General features: G+C 53.6%; 1 protein-coding gene across 1 annotated transcript in view; it reads right to left on the minus strand.

Moving 5' to 3' along the window:
- LOC143172569 (E3 ubiquitin-protein ligase ARK2C) overlaps positions 1–15,341 on the minus strand; it is a 47,586-nt gene extending 32,245 nt beyond the window's left edge. The window contains exon 1 of the mRNA XM_076362165.1: positions 15,243–15,341. Within this exon, the coding sequence (XP_076218280.1) occupies positions 15,243–15,303 (61 nt within the window). The 5' untranslated portion in view covers positions 15,304–15,341. The remainder of the gene's footprint in view (positions 1–15,242) is intronic.
- Between the last annotated feature and the right edge of the window lie 5,874 nt (positions 15,342–21,215).

Raw genomic sequence — 21,215 nt, forward strand, 5'->3', positions numbered from 1 at the left:
ATTGATCAGAGCAGCTAGATAAGGAAGTCGTACAGTTAGTGTCAGCAGCCAGGTTTTCCCCCAGGTCATTATTTTTAAGCAGATTTCATAGAGGAGATGGGGCCTGAGTCACTCTTCCCACTACGGCAGTGGGCGACCTTGGGAAAATGCCTCCCCCTGGATTAAAACAAAATAATGTTAAAACCATTCTTAAAAAAATATATAGATATATATGACACTAAGAAAGAATTGAGGTTTTTATTTTTCATCCAAAAAATCTCAGTGTTGTCAGCTTTCTGTTTAATTTCTAAATCTATTTCCTGAGGAAAGCAGAGACATCTGACCAAGTTCTTATGGCTAAATACAATTCTTCAGACATCTCCTGTAACACATTTCCTCAACAGTGACCACAGAAAGGAGGATGAAAACCAGAAATGCACTTTTCCCCATCCACATTTACATTTTCTCAGGAATTTTACCTACAAAGGAGCAGAGTCATCCGCATTTTCCTTGTTCCCTGAATTTTATACCTAGTGGCCTGCGAGATGGGCACTGGTGCATCGTACAGATGGAGAAATGAAGGTGGGAGACCAAAAGCACTTACTCAACCTTAGGGAAGGCCGGAGGGTCTGAGCGGGGATCTGTGCCCGCTGCCCACCCGGACCCACCCGCGTTGTTTGGGCAAGCAGGAGCATGTCCAGCACGTTGGGGAGAGCCAGTTTCTGCCCCGGGTGTTGGACACAGCCCAGCTGCTTGGCCTTGGACCAGACCCATGGTGGTTTGGGATCTTCCCCATGCAGATGTGGCCATGGAAGTGGATCTCCCTGCCCATGGAAAGTCCCCTTGTTTGGAGGGGACGACCCCGGTGCAGAATGGACAGAAAGTGTCCAACATTGAATTTTATGGCAAGGGAGAGCACATCTGCACCCCTACCCACGCCACCTGATTGCCCATCCAGCCCTGGGAGCAGGTGTACCCCCAGGGACTGCTGACCAGAGAGCGGGCACCTCCAAGGTGCTGTCATCTCCATCCTTGAATATGTCCCAGATTGGCTGGGCAGGACCCTGAGACACTCAATGACTGTGAAGGTAGCCCTGCCCTGAGCAGGAGGCTTGGCTGGAGACCTCCGGAGGTCCCTTCCCAGCTGAATTATTCTGCAACTCTATCAGCCAGTGGAAGATGTTCTTAAAAAGGAAAAAAAAAGAGCATCTTCTGGGGCAGCTGGGTATGCACCTCCACGTTACAGCTCTGAAAGCACCAACAACGTGGAAAAGTCTCCTCTACCCTTGCAAGGGGTGTGCTTGTAAATGCACACACATGCACAGAGTGGTGCAGCGCTCAGCACTTCTGCATCACGAGGAGCGCAGACCTCACACAAAGACTGGAATGAAAATAATCCTAGATGTGCATTTTCCATTTATATTGTCAGTTCACAGCGTAACTGAACCTTTAGAGGAAGCAGAAAAAGATTACAAGATTTTTCACAGCGCTAACTGCTGAATCCAGGAGAAGACTTCTGCCTGGGTTGAAATAATACAGCATGAATAACACTAGCCCACATAATGTCCGTTGGTCGGTGGTTCTGGCAGATATCAAGTAGAAGAGATAAAAGCAGCAATTACAAAGGTGTATTTCAGATTCAACCCAGCTCTGGGGAAAAAAAAACCAACAACATCTCTTCAAGCCACAAAATCTGTTGACTCCTCAGAGCTCCCAGTTACAAACAAAAAGGAATAAGTTGGGATCTGAACTTCTCAGTGATGTTAACTAAAATCTGGTGCCTCTAGAACACCAGCCGAGCTGCACGCTGCTTTCCTAAAATTTCTCTCGTGTATTTGAGAAACATAGGCTACAAAGCATCTAATCCCGTTCCTCCATTCAGAAGAAGCATCTTGACCAAGCAAATCAAACCGAGCCCCATTAGGAGGTGCTGGCTGGCTCAGAAGTTGTCCAAGATTTGGCAGATCTGCAAACATCTAGCCCCAAAGAGATGTCTGGAGGCAGTCCCCAAGCCCTGAATACCCTCGCACAGAAAGCTGGATGGGTTAATCTTGATTTCTGACATTTTACAGTGGGACCATTCTTATTTTTTAGAGAAACAACAAAAGCTGTACGGATGGCAGACTTCCTCCTGGGACCCCTGGGTTCAGGTCATTTACTTTTCTGCTTTAATGGAGTACATGGATTTCTGGTCCCTGTGTTTCGGGGTAGCAGCACAGCAGTGTAAAGCCCCACTAGCATTATCCTGCTTGCAGTTTTAAATGCAGAGGTGCCCTGGTATTACAGGTGCAGCTTGGGCAGATTGCCACGCTCCTGAATGCCCCTTTTTCTTGATGGCAAGTGGCAGCTCATTCAACCAAAGTGCCCAGCCTTTCAGAGCAGCTCAGCTTGCTTGACAAAGGTCTCCTTTTCTCTTAATATTGTGGAAACCAGTCAATGGCCACCACCAACCCCTGCCCAGCTTGGATGCGGTGGAGACTCACAGTTCTTCTAACCATTACCAAGCCGCACTGATGAGCATCCCCAGCCCGTGGTGTGGGATCTCTCTCTTCCTTGACTTTCTGGTCCATCACCTGCTGCCCTGAGACCCTCCCAGGCTTCCTGCTCTGTGTTGCCTTCCCTCCTCCACCATCACCCAGCACTTCCACACCAGAACTCACCTAAAACCTCTCCCACAGGTGCAAATTTGCCAGGAATTTTAAGCCCTGCTCTTTGGAGATAGCGGGACACCGGAGGTGAAAGCCACCTTTCTCACCATGGAAGGTGGTATGCACGTGGACACACAGAGAAAGCAACTCCTACAGCTTAAGGACTGCACCACAGCCAACCCCAAACCCCAGGAGACGTGCGGAGCAGACCACTCATGGCAGGCATCGATAAGAACAAAGCACCTTTTCATTGGCTTTTTGGTGTCTGAACTTTGGCAAACACTTTGCATTTTCATGTTACTGTTGTGTTCTGGGTTTTTATCCCTTCTTTCTACTTTTTTTTTTTTAAATCACAAAGTCTTATTATATTTGTTGGCGCTCTCAAAGCTCCAGCTCCCTGGCGTGATGCGAAAGTGCGTGTGTCACGGCATCGCTAGAAACGGACTTGTTCTTTATGCTGGGGGAAAAAAAAAAAAAGCAACCAGGAGCTGGGTCTATTCATGGGCTGGAGCATTTCGGCTCAGGGGGCAGAGTGCCAACTCTGCACATGCACTCGCTCCGTTAAACTTACCTCCATTAGGCTGCTTTCAAAGAGGACTCCCCCAAGTCCTCCGCAGAGGTGGCAGCTCCAAGTGGGGTTAGTTGTTGGGTGCTCTGACACATCCCTCCTCCCCTGCACCATCTGCCTGCCCGGCCCTGGCTTGCAGGAGGGTCCCAGCACCTCTTTGATGCCCTTTGGCTCTCGCGCTGGCCTGGACGTCACCTCCCCACAAGGGATGCTGCCAGTGAGCCAGGTTTCTGCAAAGCATGTCCATCCCCCCGTTTCCCATTTGAATTGCAGGACATTGGGAAGGGGCCCTTACTGCCTCTCCATTCCCATCGTAAGGCCAGAAAGCTGTGACCAGTTGTGCCGGTGCACCAAAAACGGGAGGTGGGGGGAGAGGAGAGGTACCAGCGTTCCCTGTTCAACGCGACGAAAGAGCAGCAGCACTTTTGCACAGGTGTTTTCTGCAAAGCATCCATCAAAGCCACCCCCCCTCTGAAAGCAATATTTTCTAGAAGCAAAGCCAGATGGGGGATGTGTACCTAGAGCCCACTCGGCACCACACCGTGATGCTCCTTTCCCCCAGCCAAATGACCGATGTGACCATGCTTTAAAGCTAGTACTCCGGTTAGGAGATAGACTTCCCTATCACTGCGTTCCCAACGCCGGTTATTACAGCATCAATCACAGCCATCTCCCGATGTAGCGGCCAGAGGACAGCACTTGTTCTTCAGCCTCCTCATCCGTTCAGCCCCTGGAGGTCCCAAGGAGGTCCTCCATCTTCTGGACACACTGTCCCACTGACAGCAGTGCCTTACCCTCCCCTCCACCAACACACACCAGACCAGCGTGCTTGAGCATCTCAAGTGTTTCCAGCAGGTTTGAGCCCTGGAGCCAGCACCAGCCCTGAGGAAGACTTTGGCGCCTGGGGAATGAATGCAAGGAAGGAGCAATTCAGAAAAAAAAAAAAAACATCACAGCCACGGGGGAAAACATGGCAGATATTTAAAAACATGGTGGGAAAAGAGAGAGGTAAAGGTGAAGAAATCAAGTGAAGGTAACACCAACAGCAGTGCTGGCCAGGAGGACTTCTCATCTGGCATATAACCAGCCTCGTAATGCATTTGCTGAAGAGCAGCAAATGTTGTGTCTCTGCAGAGAGCCAGAGGATGGGTCTAAGCCTGGGTCTGCCAGCATCGAGGTCAGCCCAGGCTGATAAGACTTCCTCTCACTGCTTAGTTTCTAACAGAAAAAGGTCCAATGAGAGATGCTGGGCTGTGGACAAGGAATCCTAGGACAAGGACAGGGCTTCAACACAGCTGGTCCCACATGGTCTGGATGAATGCACGAGCCAGTGTAACATATCCCCAAAAACTGCTATGAGCTTCCTGGATGCTGCTGAGGTCTGGCCTTTGATTTTATTAATGGGGCTCAAAATTGCTTGTTACAAGAAGAACAGAGCCACACTGGACACCTAACAAACATACTTCGGCTTCCCTAACAGCACCCCAACTCCTTTCAGGAGGAACTGCTTTCTGTCCAAGGGATGGGGGGGGATTTACATTGCCTCCCTTCCCCTTGGTCCACATCCTATTTTTCTAAGCTTGTAACTGCCTCCTGGTAATATTTTCCTTCCCCAGGACACCCCTGCACCCTATAGAAGAAGCACCTGGACGGCATCATGTGCCATCTGGATCTGGCAATACAGGACTCTCCTTGCAGATGACCCAGGGCAAGACGATACGTCCTTATCTCCAGGGTACTTCTATGGACTCCTTTGGCAAAACACCCAGGATTTCCACCGGCAAGTTTGTAATCACACATGCCAGACAGATTTTCCTACTCAGATCAAACAAGGCCACGGAGGAGGTATTATTTGTTCCTGCAGGCTGAAGTAAGTCAGGTGGATGAGCCCAGTGAGGAGCAAAGCAGTGGTTGCACATCCCGTTCGAGACCTCAGCTCTCATTTTCATTTTGGAAACCGCCTCTGGTCCTCGCAAGCCTGGATATCCACCCTCGTTGCCAATAGAGGTGAGAAGGAAGGAGAGGCAGGGGCTGACATGACCTCCCTTGTTTTGTAAAGGGTCAACTACATTTTGCGACCTCCCACACCGGGAACACAGCCTTTGCTTCTCCAAGACTCATCTCAGGCATTAAAGCACTTTCTGTTGATTAAATAAATCCGATTCCTGCACGCACTAAAGTCACAGCATGGTTCCACAGTACAAGAACACGGAGGACTGGGGCAGTCTATTCCTGACCACTGCATGCTTTCCAAGTGAGGACTAAACACCGAATCCATCTCTCGGATATGAAAAAAAACTACATCTAGGTGAAACGTTTCTGTACGAAAAACCCAACTGAAAGATTATGATGAATTGGTTTTATTCCCTGCATCCAGTTGATGCTGTTTCATTTTCTGCCACAAGATAGCATTTCACTTCTGGGGTCATGGCATATTTCATCTCACTTCAAATGAACCATTTAAAAGGCTTCCCCTCCCCCCCATTTTGCTGAAAAACTCAAAGACAATATAAAACTAGGAAGATAAATTTTGAGCCAGTGAACCGGAAAATAATAATAATCAAAACCAGATATCTCTATTTTCACGTAGCTCTAGTCCCCAGAAACTCAGGTCAATAGAAGTGCCATCAGCTGGGCTGCTGGTCCACCACCCATCGCTCACCCGTGCATCCCCCCCCACTGCCACTGGGACACAACGTCCCTCGCTGTGGGGCCCAATTCCCGTGCAACATTCCTCCACGTCACAAATGAGTTGCCATTTTTTTCAGCTCACAGCTTCAAGGAGTGACCTCGGAGACAAGAGTCCGGCCACCACTCGTTAATTTAACGTGGGAAGGAGTCAGGCAGAGAGCTGAGCAACAGATTAAGGATGGACGATGGGTTTTGCTGCTACTTTGGTAAAAGCAAGAAGGTATTTCATTCCCTGGGCTGTGGGTCACCCTTCAGCCCTTGCAGATGGGAGGTTGAGGGGCTCCACCTCCCCACATCCCCACAACCTCTGGCTGCCTCCCGCCCACCCAGATTCACCCATGCCATCATTTCCCACCCAGGCCAGATTCACGCACCGGTAATCGAAATGCCAGACAGTGTAGGTCAGTCTGCAGCCCCCGGCCAGGTTTGTTGCTTACCTCCAGACTCTCCCAGAGCTGCACTTGACACGCGATACAACCATTATCTCAGGTTCATACAGACGTTTCCCACTCAGGCCAACGAGGGCTGAGCAAAACCAGCTTAGTAAGTGCTTTTGGTACACGATGGATAAAATTTTCTCCGTTCGGCCTCATGCCTGCAGCCCATCGATCTCGAAGGAAGGCCTGCCCAGAGGAGGGAGTTTGGGGCTGCTGACGGGGCTTTGCAGGTGGCCAGCGTGGGAGGGGATCCTTTTTTATAGGGTTGCATACGACCGAGACATTCACTATTAAAAAAAAAAAGCCTTGTAACCCCAAGCCCACTCATGTCATGCTATCTCTGCGCAGAAAGCCTCCTCGTTCCTTATCTCAGCCCCCGGAGATTTGTGGGATATCACAAATAACAGCTGGACAACATAAGGCTTCTTCCGACACACTGGTTGGTCCCAACATCTATAAAGCCCCATCGTGACGGACCTGAATGGACCAGTAGTGCCTGGGGATGCTACATCTCCGATTTTAGTCCAACCCTGCTCTTTTCCAGATGTTTTGAGTAAACATTGTGGGTGTGTGTCCCCCCCCCGTTCTCACACCTTAGATGCCCATCTCCAAACCCTACCAACACCCTCACCTCCCACCAGGAAGAGCGGAGACCAAAGACGCTCAATTTTGGCCAAGCAAAGCTTAATCCACTCCCGGTCCCTCCCAGCTCCTAGCGTTGAGGGAACGTCTTAATTTCAATTAGCCACTCGTGCAGTAAAATCCCCGAGGAGGAGGCAAGCTGTCAGGATCTGACCCTCCAGGGTTTACCACCGTGGTAATGCGAAACCAGGCACACCGGCAACAAGATGTTTATAGCCCAGTGATTCATAATACTGCAGAGCTTGCAGGAAATGTAGCACCATTCATGATTAAGAAAGGCTCTTGTTTTCTGCTAAATATATAAAATAATCACTCATCCCCTGAGCAGCAGATGCAAATTATACATAGTATTAGCCTCATATGCCAACCGCTATAATTCCAGTGCAGCATGAAGCCATTTCCCAAGGCTCTAGAAGTCCCTTAATCTGCCTTTTGACGTCAAATGACAAATTTCTTGCCTGGGATCATTAATGGGATGACTAATGAAAGCCAATAAGTGAATTTATAAATGAAATTAAAGATATTAATATCAAAGGCCAGGCTACAAGAAAGAGAAATGTGGATTTAGCAAACCACAACAACAAGTGCAGTAATCTGCATGAGATTTACAGCTCCTTTCCTGCCGGGCAAATTAGAGACGTGGTATTTTCCGCCTGGAGGACTTGGAAACTGCCAGGCTTGACGGACACCTCTCCTGAAGCATTAGCACCCCCATTACCTTCAGAGGCTGCCTGAGGCTTAAAAAAAAGCTCCTGCTCAAATTCACCAGTAAGTGCCATGCCAGGGCTGAAAATACACTGATAGTCTTGCAAAGATAACTGCATCACTAAACCCTCATGCAAAGAAAATACCTTTGGACTGTGGTCAGTTTGCTGCCAATTACTTTTTTTTTTTTAATTAAAAAAAAAAAAAAACACCTCAAACTAGATTCTCATCTTACTCATCCCATTATAAATGCCAAGCAGCTCCTGTAAAAGTTGAGGACTTATTTTGGATTTATTCACGTATAAACAAGTTCAGACCTTTCCAGCTTGGTCTCCGATCCCGCGTCCAGGCAGCTTCTCTACAAACCCACAGCTCACTTCTGACCCCAGCTGCTCCTCACTGAGGTTTGGGGCTCACAGGAGAGTCTATTTAAGTCTCAGCTCCCACCAGCTGATGATGATCAGCCCTGACTGGACCAGACAAACGTCCTCCACTGCCCCCAAGGAGCACAGACAGATGAGATCCTACCCAATGCTGCAGGCCTACATAAGAACAGGCACCTCCTCTGCTATCAAAAAAAAAAAAAAAGAGGAGAAAACTTCCTTTTACCTGTAGACACCCAGTTTTCAAGCAGACACATCATGGAAACAGGTTGGTTGGGCAAGTGCTCATGAGTGGTGCCTCCTCACGCACCCACAGCTTCCAAAAAACCAAGATCCCTTTGGATATATCAGGACCTTGAGCGAGCGGAGTGACCGAAGGAAGAGTCAGATGCCACCAGGAGAATGAGAAAGCCCAAAGACACAACGCGAAGCACCGCTGGGGAGGGCACATTTGCTAGGGGGGCGTTTCCCAATCCCACCCTCCCACTGGAGGAGCCCAACGTGGGGAGCAGCTGCAGCACGGCAGGTGCCCGAGGGACTGTGTTTCTGAATGTCTTTTAGAGACCCCCCCCGAGCCTGGAGAAGACGAGAGCAGTTTTTTGGAGCAGCTCCTAACCCAACCCTGGCGTTGGGTGCCTGGACACCTGGCCTGGCAGGCTGTCCAGCTCCATCAGAGTCCTGCTCAAGGTCCCTTCAGAGAAGTCCCAGAAGGTACCCACGGCCCGGCTTTCTCCTCATTTAGGGAAACGGCTGCTCCTTGTACCATTTGGGGAAGGAGGTGGAGGACCGACACACGGTAACAGCTCTACAGCATCACTTGAGCCCCCCAGGGAAAAACAGCAATGGCCAGTGGCTCCGTCTAAGCCGATGGTCACGCACACCTCAGGGTGTCACCTCCAGGCAGGGCAGACGCTGCGAGCGGCCAGGAGCACAGGGATACGGGGCGAGAGACAGAGACATCCAGGTCCTTCTCCGAGCTACCGAAATCCTCATCCGAACATCTCCCCGCAGGCACATCCTCACTTCGAAGGGTCCCCGCCCACAGGTACCAAGCTGCCCCTTATTGCCTCTCCCCATAACCTGCGTCTTCACTGATTCCAGCATCTGCTTTGCTCCTGACCCCGGTGGGCTTATTCACTCAAACCAAAGCAATGGTCTTCATTGAAGAGCTACAAACCATACATGTGCAGCTTTCCTGCAGGCACATTTTACAGCCTTTAAAGGGAGGGAGAGAAAACGAGAGTGGTTAAGGACACTTACCAAGAGGGATCCACCACAGCACGTGCCAACCAGCCCAACCCAGCTGGGGCTGGGAAATGTAAAGGACCAGCAGGCAGGAAAATGGGTGAGAAAAGGTCCCAGGAGACTGCAAAACTGAGCAGAGGAGGAGCAAGAAGGGTTAAGTAAAGGTGGTGGGGAGGCACGGAGCAGACATGGGTTTGCTTTCCCTGTGTCCTGGCTCTGCTGAGCTCTGCCAAGCTCAGCCCTCCGGCACGGGAGCCTGGTCCCTGCAACGACCAGGATCTGCTGCTCTGGCTGAAAAGTGATTTGTCTTTTTTTATTTTAGAGGGAGAATTTAGCCACTTCCAAAAGACCTGAGTTTCCCCCTAAGAAGGTTTAGGAGTAAGACAAGACCACGCAAGAATTAAACTGGGGGGTCTCCCATGGGATCCCGTGAGGAGCTGCTCCCAGGCACAGCACGACTTGGGAAGCCCCGACCCCTCTGCTGACTGACCCACTCCGTCTCCCCAGATTGAACTAAGAAAGGGAGAAAACTATCATTTTCCCCACTGGGTCTTAGCCCCGCTCTTGCTGCCCACCTGCAGGTCCCTGCCCTGGCCCCACCGCAGCCACACGTTGCCCTTCTCCTTCCTAAACCACCGCGTCGGCTGAAAAACCTCCCGAGTGTTGTAGCCGACTTCTGAGTTTTGAGCACCAAGTTTGCGATAAGCAGCAGTTTGAAGCTTTACTTTATATACTACCCTTCAATCGAAAAGCCTTGTGCTATCGCCCGACTCCCGGAGCTGCGGGTTTATGTAGAAACACCCAAATACCGTGAGATGCCCACAGAGTCACGCGACATTTGGGCGGTGCCATCACACATCTCTCAATTGCAAAACCAACTCTGGTCTTGGAGATTACGGATATCGAAGATGATCTAGATGTAGGAGAAGACCTTCTGCAAAGTCTCACCTTGCATTTCTGGCACATTTCTGTAATGCTCCCCAAAACGAGCCTTCCCGGGTTAAGGGGGAGGAAAGGCTTTTCTCTGCTGACCTGCTGCAGCACGTGTCCCTTTTTGAACACCTCTAGAGATAAGGCCCTTCCAGTTTTGACACGAGGCAGCCCCAGCGCACGGTTTGGGTGTAAACCAGCATGTAAACGGGCTGGAGGGGATGCCCGTGCCCTCGCTACCCGGTGTCGTGCCCCGCAGGGCCCCCGAAAGAGCCATCCTCCCCTCTCTGGCCACCCCTGCACCTCCAGCGGTTGCGACCACCATCCATCTGGTCGGTGGAAAGGGATGAGCCTGTCTTGGGATGCCACACGTGCTCCCCCATGGCACTTGGGGGGGGGTTTCTCCTACAGGTTTGGGAGGACGGGGCTCCCGCGCTTGCCCCAGCAATGCTCCATCCTCCCATTTCAGCAAACGAGGCGCTCCCCAAATTACGAGCAGGGTTTAAAACAACAATGAAAAAGGAAGCTCAGACTTACTCTAGGACAGTCCTTCCAGAAGGTTCACGGAGGAGGACTCGGCACGAGACCGGCGACTTGGCGAGGTGGTTACGGCAGCGTCCTGGCGCCTACAGATCTCGCCCCCCCGGTTTCGCACCCCGCACTCTGTCCGGGATGCACCGAGCGATGCCGGACTGTGTCCCCACCGTGTCCCCACCACCTCATTCCCCCCCCCGGCCACGGCAGCTCCTGGGTTTTGTGGCAAACACCCCCCAATCCCCCCCTGCCCCGAGCTTCGCAGCTGCGTTTGCTTTCTCGCTCGGGCACCAACTCACCGGGTTCTTAAATAACACATTTCCACGGAGCCGGATCCGCGCACAGCAAGGTAAATCCAGATCAGCTTTCATTAGACTTTGGGGATAATTCCTAATATGGGCAAAATGTGACCACTATTTGTTTACCTTTTTCTTAAAAATGATGGAAATTGTGGCAACACCCCAAGCCCCGTGTGAGAGACAGATCGGTCCAGCTCCCGTTTGGCATCATTAAATGCACGCAGACGTGTATCAGACCTTTACACAACCCTTATATAAATGAATCTCAGAGCCCGTTTTGTTCGTGTTTGGGATTATCTGTCTCCCTGTTATTGAAAAGAAGTTATTTAAAGCAGCCCAGGAATACAGGTCGGTGCTGGAGAGATGTATAGGCTTTATAGAAATCGCTGCATGTGCCTCCACACCCACAGCAGCACCACCAGCACATGACTCGTCTTGCGTTTCCTCAGCCCGCGATGCTAAAATCGAAAAAGATTATTTTCTTTGTACCAGGTGGCTTTTCAAGACTCGGGAGTGTCAAAGGAATTAAGTCATTAAATTGTGGATGCATTTGATGGATTATGAGCTGTGAAAGCCTGGTGGTTACTGACTAATAAGGCTGGGAGGTGGAGGGGGGGGGGGGGAAATGTTTCCTCTCATAAGGATGTGTTTCTAACAAGACAGGTCAAAATATGATGCGGATGATAAATTGCTTGGTAGGAGTTGCCATTAACCCAGCAGCTTTCTGTATGATTAGATTACCGAGGTATCCTCAGAGTATATTGACCACACAGTTTTGCTCTGTATTAGCGCTGATTTGCAGAAGTTATTACACTGGGGGGGTTATTACACCCGCTGCAGCAAATCCGCCGCTCCTAACAAAGGGGCAGCTGCCGGCAGGTGTCCGTAGCGCGAGGTACGTTTCGGAGGGGACTGGGTTCATCCGTGGCGGGGTTTCGGGGTGGGGTAGGAGGGGATTCATTTTTTTCCACGCCGTAACCCAAATCTCATTGTCTCACATGGGGGTTGAATTAAAAAAAAAAAAAAAAAGGAGGGGGGGGGGATAAAAAAAAAGGGGGGGGGGGGGAATCACATTGGAAAATGGATCAGCCCCAACAGGCATGCACGTCTCCCTTCATGCAAGCGAGAAGCACAGCCTCCCTCCTCGGGATGCGTATGGGGACATGTGTCACGCACGGAGCTCAGCGCTGGCCCAGGGAGAGGATGGAGCGAGAACAAAGGGCCACAGCATACACTACATCCAGGGGGGGAGCAGGGGGGCAACCCGCTTGTGCTCATACCGGGGGAGGGGGGGGGGACGGGGACAGGATGGCCAAACAGTCATCGAGATACACGGAAAAGGAAATATGGAGAAGGAAATAATAAATAAATGTTTTAAAAAAAAAAACCAACCGAACTCAGGATAAAGCTAGGAGGGAGGTGGAAAGGCACGGCCTTGCAAAATGATGCGTCTCTTCGAGGGATGCTGGGGTAAGGCAGGGTGGGTTGCTGGAGCCACTTGCTTTTGTTTTGTTTGCTAGCGGCTCCTCTTGAAATTTTAGCGGTGGGAACCCCTGACCTGCTGAATTTGTCTTCCTCTCATTAAAGACAAATAACCAATCCTGTGTCTCCCCACCTTCTGTGGAAATGCAATTAAGACAAGATGCTCCCCCCCGCTCCAACCCCAGCCCCATCTCCTGCTTTCGGGAGCCCTGACTTCCCTCAGTTTCTGGCGGCATCCAAGCCAAAATTGGGAGGTTTTACAGGACCATTTTGCAGACCTGGGAAAGGAGGCCTGGCGCAGGAACAAGGAGAGGTGACTGGTATTATCGCTTTGCGGCTGCAGCAAAATTGCTCGCTGACCGCAATTTGGTGGTCCGTCCCTCCCTGCTTCCAACATTTTAAGGTCCCCGGTGACTTTCTCCCAACCCCATAGTTTGCTCTTTTGACCAAATCGGGTTATTCAGAAGATGGTGGGCCTGGAGGCTTCAAGCAGGAAAATGTAGTTACAACATTAGCAGCTGGGACGGTTTTACGAGCCCTGCCTTGCAGGGGTCTAGCGAAGATATTTATAGCGTGCCAGTCGCCGTGGGACCGAGGCACGGCAACTTCTCGCCTAGCAGATGGCGGGCAGGGCACTCGCATATATGTATAAATATACAGCTAAGAGATTAGAGGGATTTCCCCCCCCCCCCCCGGGTTCATTTACCTCTTGTTAATCAGTTTAAAAAAAAAATAAAATTAAAAAAAAAATACTTCCCCCCCATCCATCCGGAGGTCATCCCTCTCGTTTTGGTATCAGTCTGGTAAGGAATGTGTAATGTTGTAACTAGAATGAAATAAGCGGCAGACCCTTCATCAAACACCTCTCTCTTTTTGATTAATAATGAGGGCTTGGATTTACACAACTTTTTTTTCGGCTATTCTGCGGTAAAACAGAATTCTGCATCGGCACAAGGGTAATACGGACTGTGCGTCTAGGGAGTATGTACACACAGACTAATGCTGAGGGTAGATATGGGATGGGGGGGGGGGGGGGGGAAATGTATTAAAAAGCCCCCAGATCTGCACTACGGGGGAAAAAAATCCACTCACTCAAACCTCACGATGGGGGAAAGCAAGGAAAAAATCTAAACAGCAGGATACGACAATAAATGGGAAAACAGCAATAGAAAAAGCACACTAGGTTAATATAGGAAAACTAGTTTCTTTATTGAGAGATCGTATATTAGTATTAGTGGAATCGTGTGTAACAATGTCATCATGCACACAATACAAAAAGGCAAGGCCCACCATGCTATGGAAGGGCAACAGAACAAAAGCAGCGTACACTGAGCAGATGTATAGGCTACAGCACATTACATTTCAGCAGGGTATGTCTCTACAGAGAGATTTACATCAGAAACTAGGTAATGTAAAAAAATACAGACCATGCTTTAGTTTTAGTACAAGAAAAAGGTGAAGATACACAACCAAAGGATATTCGATACAGAAAAATTACCCACAAAATAAGAACAGGAAGTAATTTAGCACAGCAGAAAAAAATGTTATCCCTGTTTAATGGAAAACCATTTTGCCAGTCGTCTCTTTTCGCAATCAGATTTCGGGGGGGGGCGTGGGGGGGGGGGGGGGGGGGCGTTCGCCACGTCTGAGGTGCGCTAATGGGACGGGACACTTGTGGCTGATGGGGACGGGCGGGATGGAGCGTGGGATGGCCGGGCGAGCGGCTGGGCGGGCGGGCGCCCACGGGGGACAGCTGTCGGCTGCGGTGTCGCCGCCGCCGGGGACAGGGATGCTGCACCCCTTTGCGGGCGACTCTCGCCAGCGCCGGCCAGCAGCTTTTGGGGGGTATTTTAGCCCCAGTTTAACCACAGATCTTGCTCTCCAGCTCTTTTCCAATTTTATTTTTGGAATTCAGGCCAGTTGCGTTTCCTTGCTGGATTTCCCCTCCCCGATTTCATTTTTTGGGGGTTTTTTTTGGCCGCAATTTGGGGGCGTTTGCCTCCCCCCCACCCCCCAAAGCCCCCCAGGAGACTCTGCGCCCGACGACCACAGCAAAATGAATCCACTTAACAGGAATTTACAGTGCAATGTACTCAGCTAAACAGGATGAAGGTACAAAAATGGCTGTTATCGGCTACAGCTACGCTGAAATGGCCTGGTGGCTACGCTACACGGCGAGACGGGGGGGGGGGGGGGGGGAGAGGGGGGGTTTAAATTAAAAAATAAAATAAAATTGAACAAATAAAAAGAGGAAAATGGATCTACCGAAGCACAGACGGGAGGTGCAGGCGGGAGCTGGGCAAGCGGCGGGCGCCGGGGCGGCCCCGGGGGTGCGGGGGGGGGGGGGGGGTAGGGGGGACGGGACACACGGACACCCCCCCACAACGGGCGCTGCTGGGGGCTGAGGGGGGGGGCGCGGAGCCCCGCGCGCCCGCGGAGCGAGGCGGGCTCGCCCCAACCGCCGACCTGACGGCGCGCGGGGAGGGCTGGGGGGGGGGGGAGAAGCGGGCGGCACCCCTCCTCCTGCCGGGGGACCCGGAGCCCGGGCCGAGCCCGCCGGGCGGGGGGGTGGTGGGGGCGGCGCGCTGCCATACGCGCCCGGCCGCGGCCCCCGCTCGCCCACACCCCCCCCCCGCCCCGAACCCCGCGCGGAGCGGCCCCGGGACGCGAACCCGCGGCCCCCGCGCACGGCGCGGTACCTCTGTTGCGCACGGAGCCGAAGACGGGCAGCACCAGGTAGCCGACGTGCACCAGGACCATGCTGCGGCCTTTGTGGCGCGGCCCGGCCCGGCCCGGCCCGGTCCCGCCGGCCCCTCCGACGCGGCGGCGAGTGGCGGCCGCCCGCTCCGCCGGCACACAAAGGCGCCCGCCGCCAATGGCAGCGTCCCGACCGCCGGCCGCCACGCCCTCCCGCCGCCACGCCCCGCCCCCCCGGCCCACGCGCCGGCCAATGGGAGACGAAGGGAGGGCGGAGGGCGGGGCGTGCGCAAGCCCGCGGCGGGCGGGCGCCCGCACGTGCGGCCGCTCCTCCGCGGCCGCGCGCACGCAGGCACGCACCCCGCGCGGCCGCGCGCGTGTGGCCGTGCGGCGGGGGGGGTAGTCGTGCATGTACACGCGTGTGCACACGCGCGCGCGGAGCGCGCACGTACGCGCACAGGCGTACACGGCTGTGTGCACGCAGGCGCGGGTGGACGTGCGCGCGCACGCAGGTGCCCGGGCGGGCACGTGCATGCATGCAGCGCACGGGCGGGCGCAGGCAGGCAGGCGGGTGCACGCGGGTGCACGCGCACACGCGGGTACCTACGCACGTACACGGGCGCTGGCGCGCGCGCACTCGGGCGCGTGCCCGCGCGTCGGCGGGCGGGCAGATGCACACACCGTGCACACGCGCAGTGCCATGCACCTGCGCGACTACACGCCCGCCCGCCCGCGTGCAAGCCGGCGTGCAACCGCACGTATTCACGCACAGAACACGGGCACGCGCCCCACCACCGCCGCCGCCACCACCACCATCTCCCCCGCCAAGGCCAGCGGTCGGCACGCCTGGCGCCCCAGGCCGCACGCAGCCCGGCTCTCCCCTCCGCACGTCTCCCTCCGCACGGCGGCCCGTGCCCCCGCGCCCCGGCCGTGGCCCATGTGGGAGACACGCGTCGAGTCGGGCCCAAAGCAGAGGATGGCGCCGGCCGCAGGAGCGCGAAGGGGCTGGTCCCCGTCCCCGTCCCCGTCCCCGCAGGCGACACTGTGGCCTATTGTGTCGACGCCCCAGTTGCCGACGGAGCTCGCTCGTCGGGGCACCGCCGACCCAAAATGGCTCCGGCCGAGCCCAGGGAGATGCAGAGAGCTCGCGGAAACCCCACGGGGCGCAGAGCCGCCCTCCTCATGGGGCCAAGAACCCCCACGGCTTAAAGGAGGACAACCCCCCCCCCCCCCAAAAAAAAAAAAACAACCCAACCAGAACCTCGTCCTTGTTTATTTAAAACCGTTTTAAAGAAGTGGGTAAGACCCCCGTTGCGTAGGGCGGGTTTCTGTCGGGGCAGAGGGTCCCGGGAAGCATTTTACTGCGCTGCCAACCAATTTTTTGGTGGCCTTTCCACCCCGGCCAGGCCGGGGGTTGTTTTTGCCGCCGGCCGCTGTCCCACCGGGGGGGAGCCCCCTTAATCCCCGCTTAGCTTTATCCATCCCGTGCATCTGGCAGGTTTAAGCGCTCGGCAGCCTCCTAACGTCTATGTGTGACGGATTTGTTCGCCTGGATTATTTCATTGGGTTTGTCATTGGGTTTATTTTGTGTGGTTTTTGGTTTGGTTTTTTTTTTCCCCCCCTGATCCGAATTAAAACGGGGGCTTGGCAACCTGGATCTGTTTAACCCTTTCCCTCCCAGCCCCGCAGCCTGAGGGCAGATGCCGGGCCCGGCTTCTTCGGAGCTGTGACATCCACCCGAAAGGACTCTTTCGGGTAAGGCTTCGCACCGCCGCTGCGCCGAGCTCCCCTCAGATGGGGAATGCCCAGTGCCTCCCAGTGCCCACCCCATTTCATCCCAGTTTGGATTTTGCCCTCCTGCCTTGCCCCCCTCGGCGTCTCCCAGGAGGCTGTGTCGACCCCAGGAGGGTTTTCAGGGCGGGAAGGCTGGATCTTGTCCCCCGCTGTCACCGTGCTGCTCTGAGCAGTGCCCACGGCCGCAGCGCGGCCATACTGGATCTGCAACGCTCCGTATCTGCAGGTACCACACGTCGTCCACACCAGCACGAATATTTCCAAGGAAGGAGCAAACCTGGGTGTTTTTTTTTTCCATGCCTGCGCCGTAACGAAACGCCTCCCGTGCCCCGTTCGTGGTGCGGCATGGGAAAACTACGGCTTTCCACCCATTTCTGCCAGTGGCAAGAAATCGTTTCCAGCAGCAAGGTGCGATCTGCTTGATCGCGCCGTATTAAACACATCCCACAAAGGGACATGTCTGTAAACGCTAAAAAGCCTGGAGGGGGCTAATGTAGCCAAATCCACGCGTGAATCAACCAAGGAGAGATTTCCACCTCGTCTCCTCTTGCCCGTCCCCACTGTGATGGCTGCAGGACGGGTCGCGCGGGACTCCCAGGACGTGCATGGACCCTGCAAAGCACCCTGGCGTCCCCCCCCACGGTCCCCTGAGATCGCCGCTGGCCCCGGGCCGGGGGCTGCAGCCCCGTCACCGGCTCCGGTTGCCTTGGGCAGCTGCTCCGGTGGCCCCCGGCCCCGCCGCGGCAGTTGTTGTGGGTATTTCGCGGGGCTCAGCCCTCGCTGCTGTTGCTTTTCGTCCGCACGTGCTCCCCCCCCCCCCCCCCCCCGGGGACACCTGATCCGTCGCTGGGGCTTTGCATGTCACGCAGATGTCGCAGGCACACGTTGACGTTAAAATTAGCCCTTGGCTTCCTCCTGCCCGCATGGCCGGTGCCTGTTGGTGTCCTCCGATGCAGCTTTTGGGGTCCCAGCACACCCAGTTTGGGGCATCCTCCCGCTTTTGCTCCAAGCTCTCTTTAATAATTAACACCATGAAATTCTTCTTCAGCGTGATGTTCTCCAGCCTCGTGGATGTCGCATGTGCTACCAGTGTGTCTGTGGAGTAGACGTGTTGGAGATGCTGCAGCACAGACATCGGGGCACCGGGGCTCTCTCACCCCTCGGTCCCACGGGGAAGGTTTCTCCCCTTAGCCAGGCACGCACAGAGGATATTCAAGAAATATAAATGTGATACAGAGCAGTTGAGAAGTCCTGGGGCACGTACGGCCCAGGATCATCAACATCAGCCACCATCCTCGGGTGGATCTGGGGGTGACGGTAACTCTCAGCTCACTTCCAGACCTGGCACTCGCCCTCTGCCCACCTCAAAGCCCTCGGTAATTTCGATGCGGTACAGGATTTTTCACCTTCTCTGCAAAAACCGAGCTGGGTGAAATCCTTTGGGAAGTCGGGACGGTATCAACCGGCTCAAAAACTGATGAGCCAGCATCCCTCAAACTTGAGGGTTTTTTGGCCGACCTCTGGCAGGACATCGGAAAAACCCCGGTGAAGGACTTTTTCTGGCAGTTTGGAAGCCACGGTTTGCTCAGGACGGACATCTCACGCCCCCCGAGGCCATCTTATGGCAGGATGGGGAACAATGGGATTGACGGCATGAAAAGACCCGGTGCCTCGCTCCTGGTAGGGATGAAGTATAATTGACGGCGTGATCTCTTTGCTAGATGGTGGTCTGAGCCTTTGATTATTTTCTGATCTTCAGCTACATTTTGGGTAACGATTTCCTTGGGAGCACGTCTTGACGTCAGTGGCGATACAACCACGGCGTGGCCATGGCTGGACCTTTGATGGTGCTTCTAGGGCAAGGGTGGTGGGAAGGGTGGTGGGTCTTACAAACCCCGTTAAGAAGAACAGGTCTGGGGTTTTGAGGGTCTCAAGTCTTAGATGGGGGGAGGCAAAAAGCCGCTTGGGAGACCAGCGCTGAAGAAAAGAACCTACAGGGAAAAGGGAAGGTGGAAAAATTAAAGGCAAAATGAAGAATGGGTAGAGAAAGGGTGAAAAGGGAGGAGAAATCTCTCCAGCAAACACCATAGCATCGTACCATGCCCAGGAGCGACAGCAACCCAAACCCAGGTGGGGAGCCAGAAAGTGGGGGGCTCCTGGTTCGTGAAAGGGCTTTATGTGAGATTTATTTACGCTGAAGTTTAATCTATGCTTATTCGGCTCCTTTAGTTTCTGCCTCCCTGTAATTTTCTCTATTCTGCCTTTTACCGCCTTCCTTTTTTTAATTTCCTCCAAAAAAAAGAGAGGCGAGGTAGACAAAATCATAATGCATTCGCTCAAAATTAAAATGAAATATTTCAGCATTTCAATTTTCCAGTTTTACGGGGAGAAAATAAGAAAACGGGTAAAAACCTCACATCCAAAGAGCAACCATTCGGGAGATGAGACCGAAAACACCGTGCCCCTATTTTGCCAGAGCAGATTTCAAATACGCAGCCCAGGATTTTCTCTGGAGGAAAGCAGGAGGCAGTTTTTCCTCCTCCCCCGAGAGCGGGGATTTTCGGGAGCTCGCAGCTGCTCAGAGGGACGCAGTGCCCACCCAGTGCCCTCCTGAGCTCGTTTAAGAGGGATCGCAATTTACTGCGGCAAAGGGGGACAGGAGGTTGCGATGCCCCCATTTACGTGTAACCATTTTGCTAAAACTGAACTATTTTGCTTCGAGGAGTTCCATTCTCCGTTTGTGCGGGTACAGCAGCCTCCAAAGTACTGTCATTTTTCTGACACGTGACAGTTGTTGCAAAATGGGAGCTGGCGACGTTTCGCTGCAGCGAGTTCGGAGCGGGATATTGGGGCTGATTAGATTCTTCCTTCAAATTACACTTTTAACCGCACATCCTCGACATCGACCCTGTGCCTCCCTACGGAGCGGGCAGGGATGGGGCTTTAGGATATTTCGCATCACCCTTTTTCAAGAAGAATGGCCCCAAACTCATCCTTTCTCCTCCGTCCTGCCCGTATTTTTGGAGAGCAGAGGATTTGGTGCGTTTGCCTCGGTAGTGCCCCGGTGCTGTCCCCATCCCAGCGTCCCGCCAGCGCCCTGTGGCAGCGGCTTTGGGATGCAACCGCAGGCGGTGTGAGAGCCGGGGCAAAAGCAAAGCCCTCTCCTGGCAACACGCTCGGCAGCAGCCTTGCTGCAAAGCCCCGCGGTTTCTGCCGCTAATCAAGGACTTTGCAATATTTTAGCTGTGAAATCCGCTCCTTGCTCTCAAGGTGGCTTTGCACTAACCAAAAATAAGGCAAGGTCGATGACCCCTGTCCGCATTCCTAGATCCCAGGCTGGAAACCCGGGGAAACGACCCTCCATCGGACCCATCGGCGATTAATGGCCTCGAAATCACAGCTGGGTGATTTAATTGCGGCGTTACATCCGGATGATTCGGTTTCTTTTGCGCTTCCTGGGGCTCGTTTCCTCCCTACGGGATGGATGCTGGCTGCACGGGCAGGATCCAGCCAAGGCAATTGAGTCCAGCATGGTTAGGAAACCCCCAAAATTTGGTCTTTTCACATCCACAAGCCTTTTTGGCTGTTTCGGGGGGCCCTTTCCCCCGTTCTGGGGGATGCAGTGGAGGGTGCGATGGCAGCCCGCAGCCCGTATCCTCCGGCTTTGGTGCCATCTAGTGCCTTCCCACAGGCTGCTTCCAGCCCGGGCTTTCAGAGCTAAAACGTCGGTGGCCAAATTGCATTAAAAATAATGACTATTTCTTGCCAAATTATTTCCTTTGCAGACTGGGTGCTGCTGAGACCCCTCTCCTCCACCCACACGCCCCCACCCCAGCCTTCCCGTGGGGCTGGGAGCCAGTCGGGCTGAGCCTGGAGCACCAGGAATTAAGGGGATTCCTCCCTGGGGCACGGGGAAGGGGGGAAAGTGTGTGTAAAGCTTATTTTGAAGCATTTTGGAGAGCTTTTCTGAGCATTTTAGAGTTTTGCTATTCCCTTGTGCAAGCCGGGAGCGCTGGTCCAGGGCAAGACCTCACATTGGCCATCGAAGGATGGGGGAGCTCAGCATCACCCCTCCGAAAACTTGGCCGTAGCATGCGGTGCTGCTGCTTACCGGGGTATAAAGCATTATAAGAACACTTTTTTGGCTGGCAGGGAGCTCAGACCCTCCCAGAAAGCATGCT

This window comes from Aptenodytes patagonicus, chromosome Z, assembly GCF_965638725.1.
Source record: "Aptenodytes patagonicus chromosome Z, bAptPat1.pri.cur, whole genome shotgun sequence".
In the NCBI taxonomy this organism is placed as follows: domain Eukaryota; kingdom Metazoa; phylum Chordata; class Aves; order Sphenisciformes; family Spheniscidae; genus Aptenodytes; species Aptenodytes patagonicus.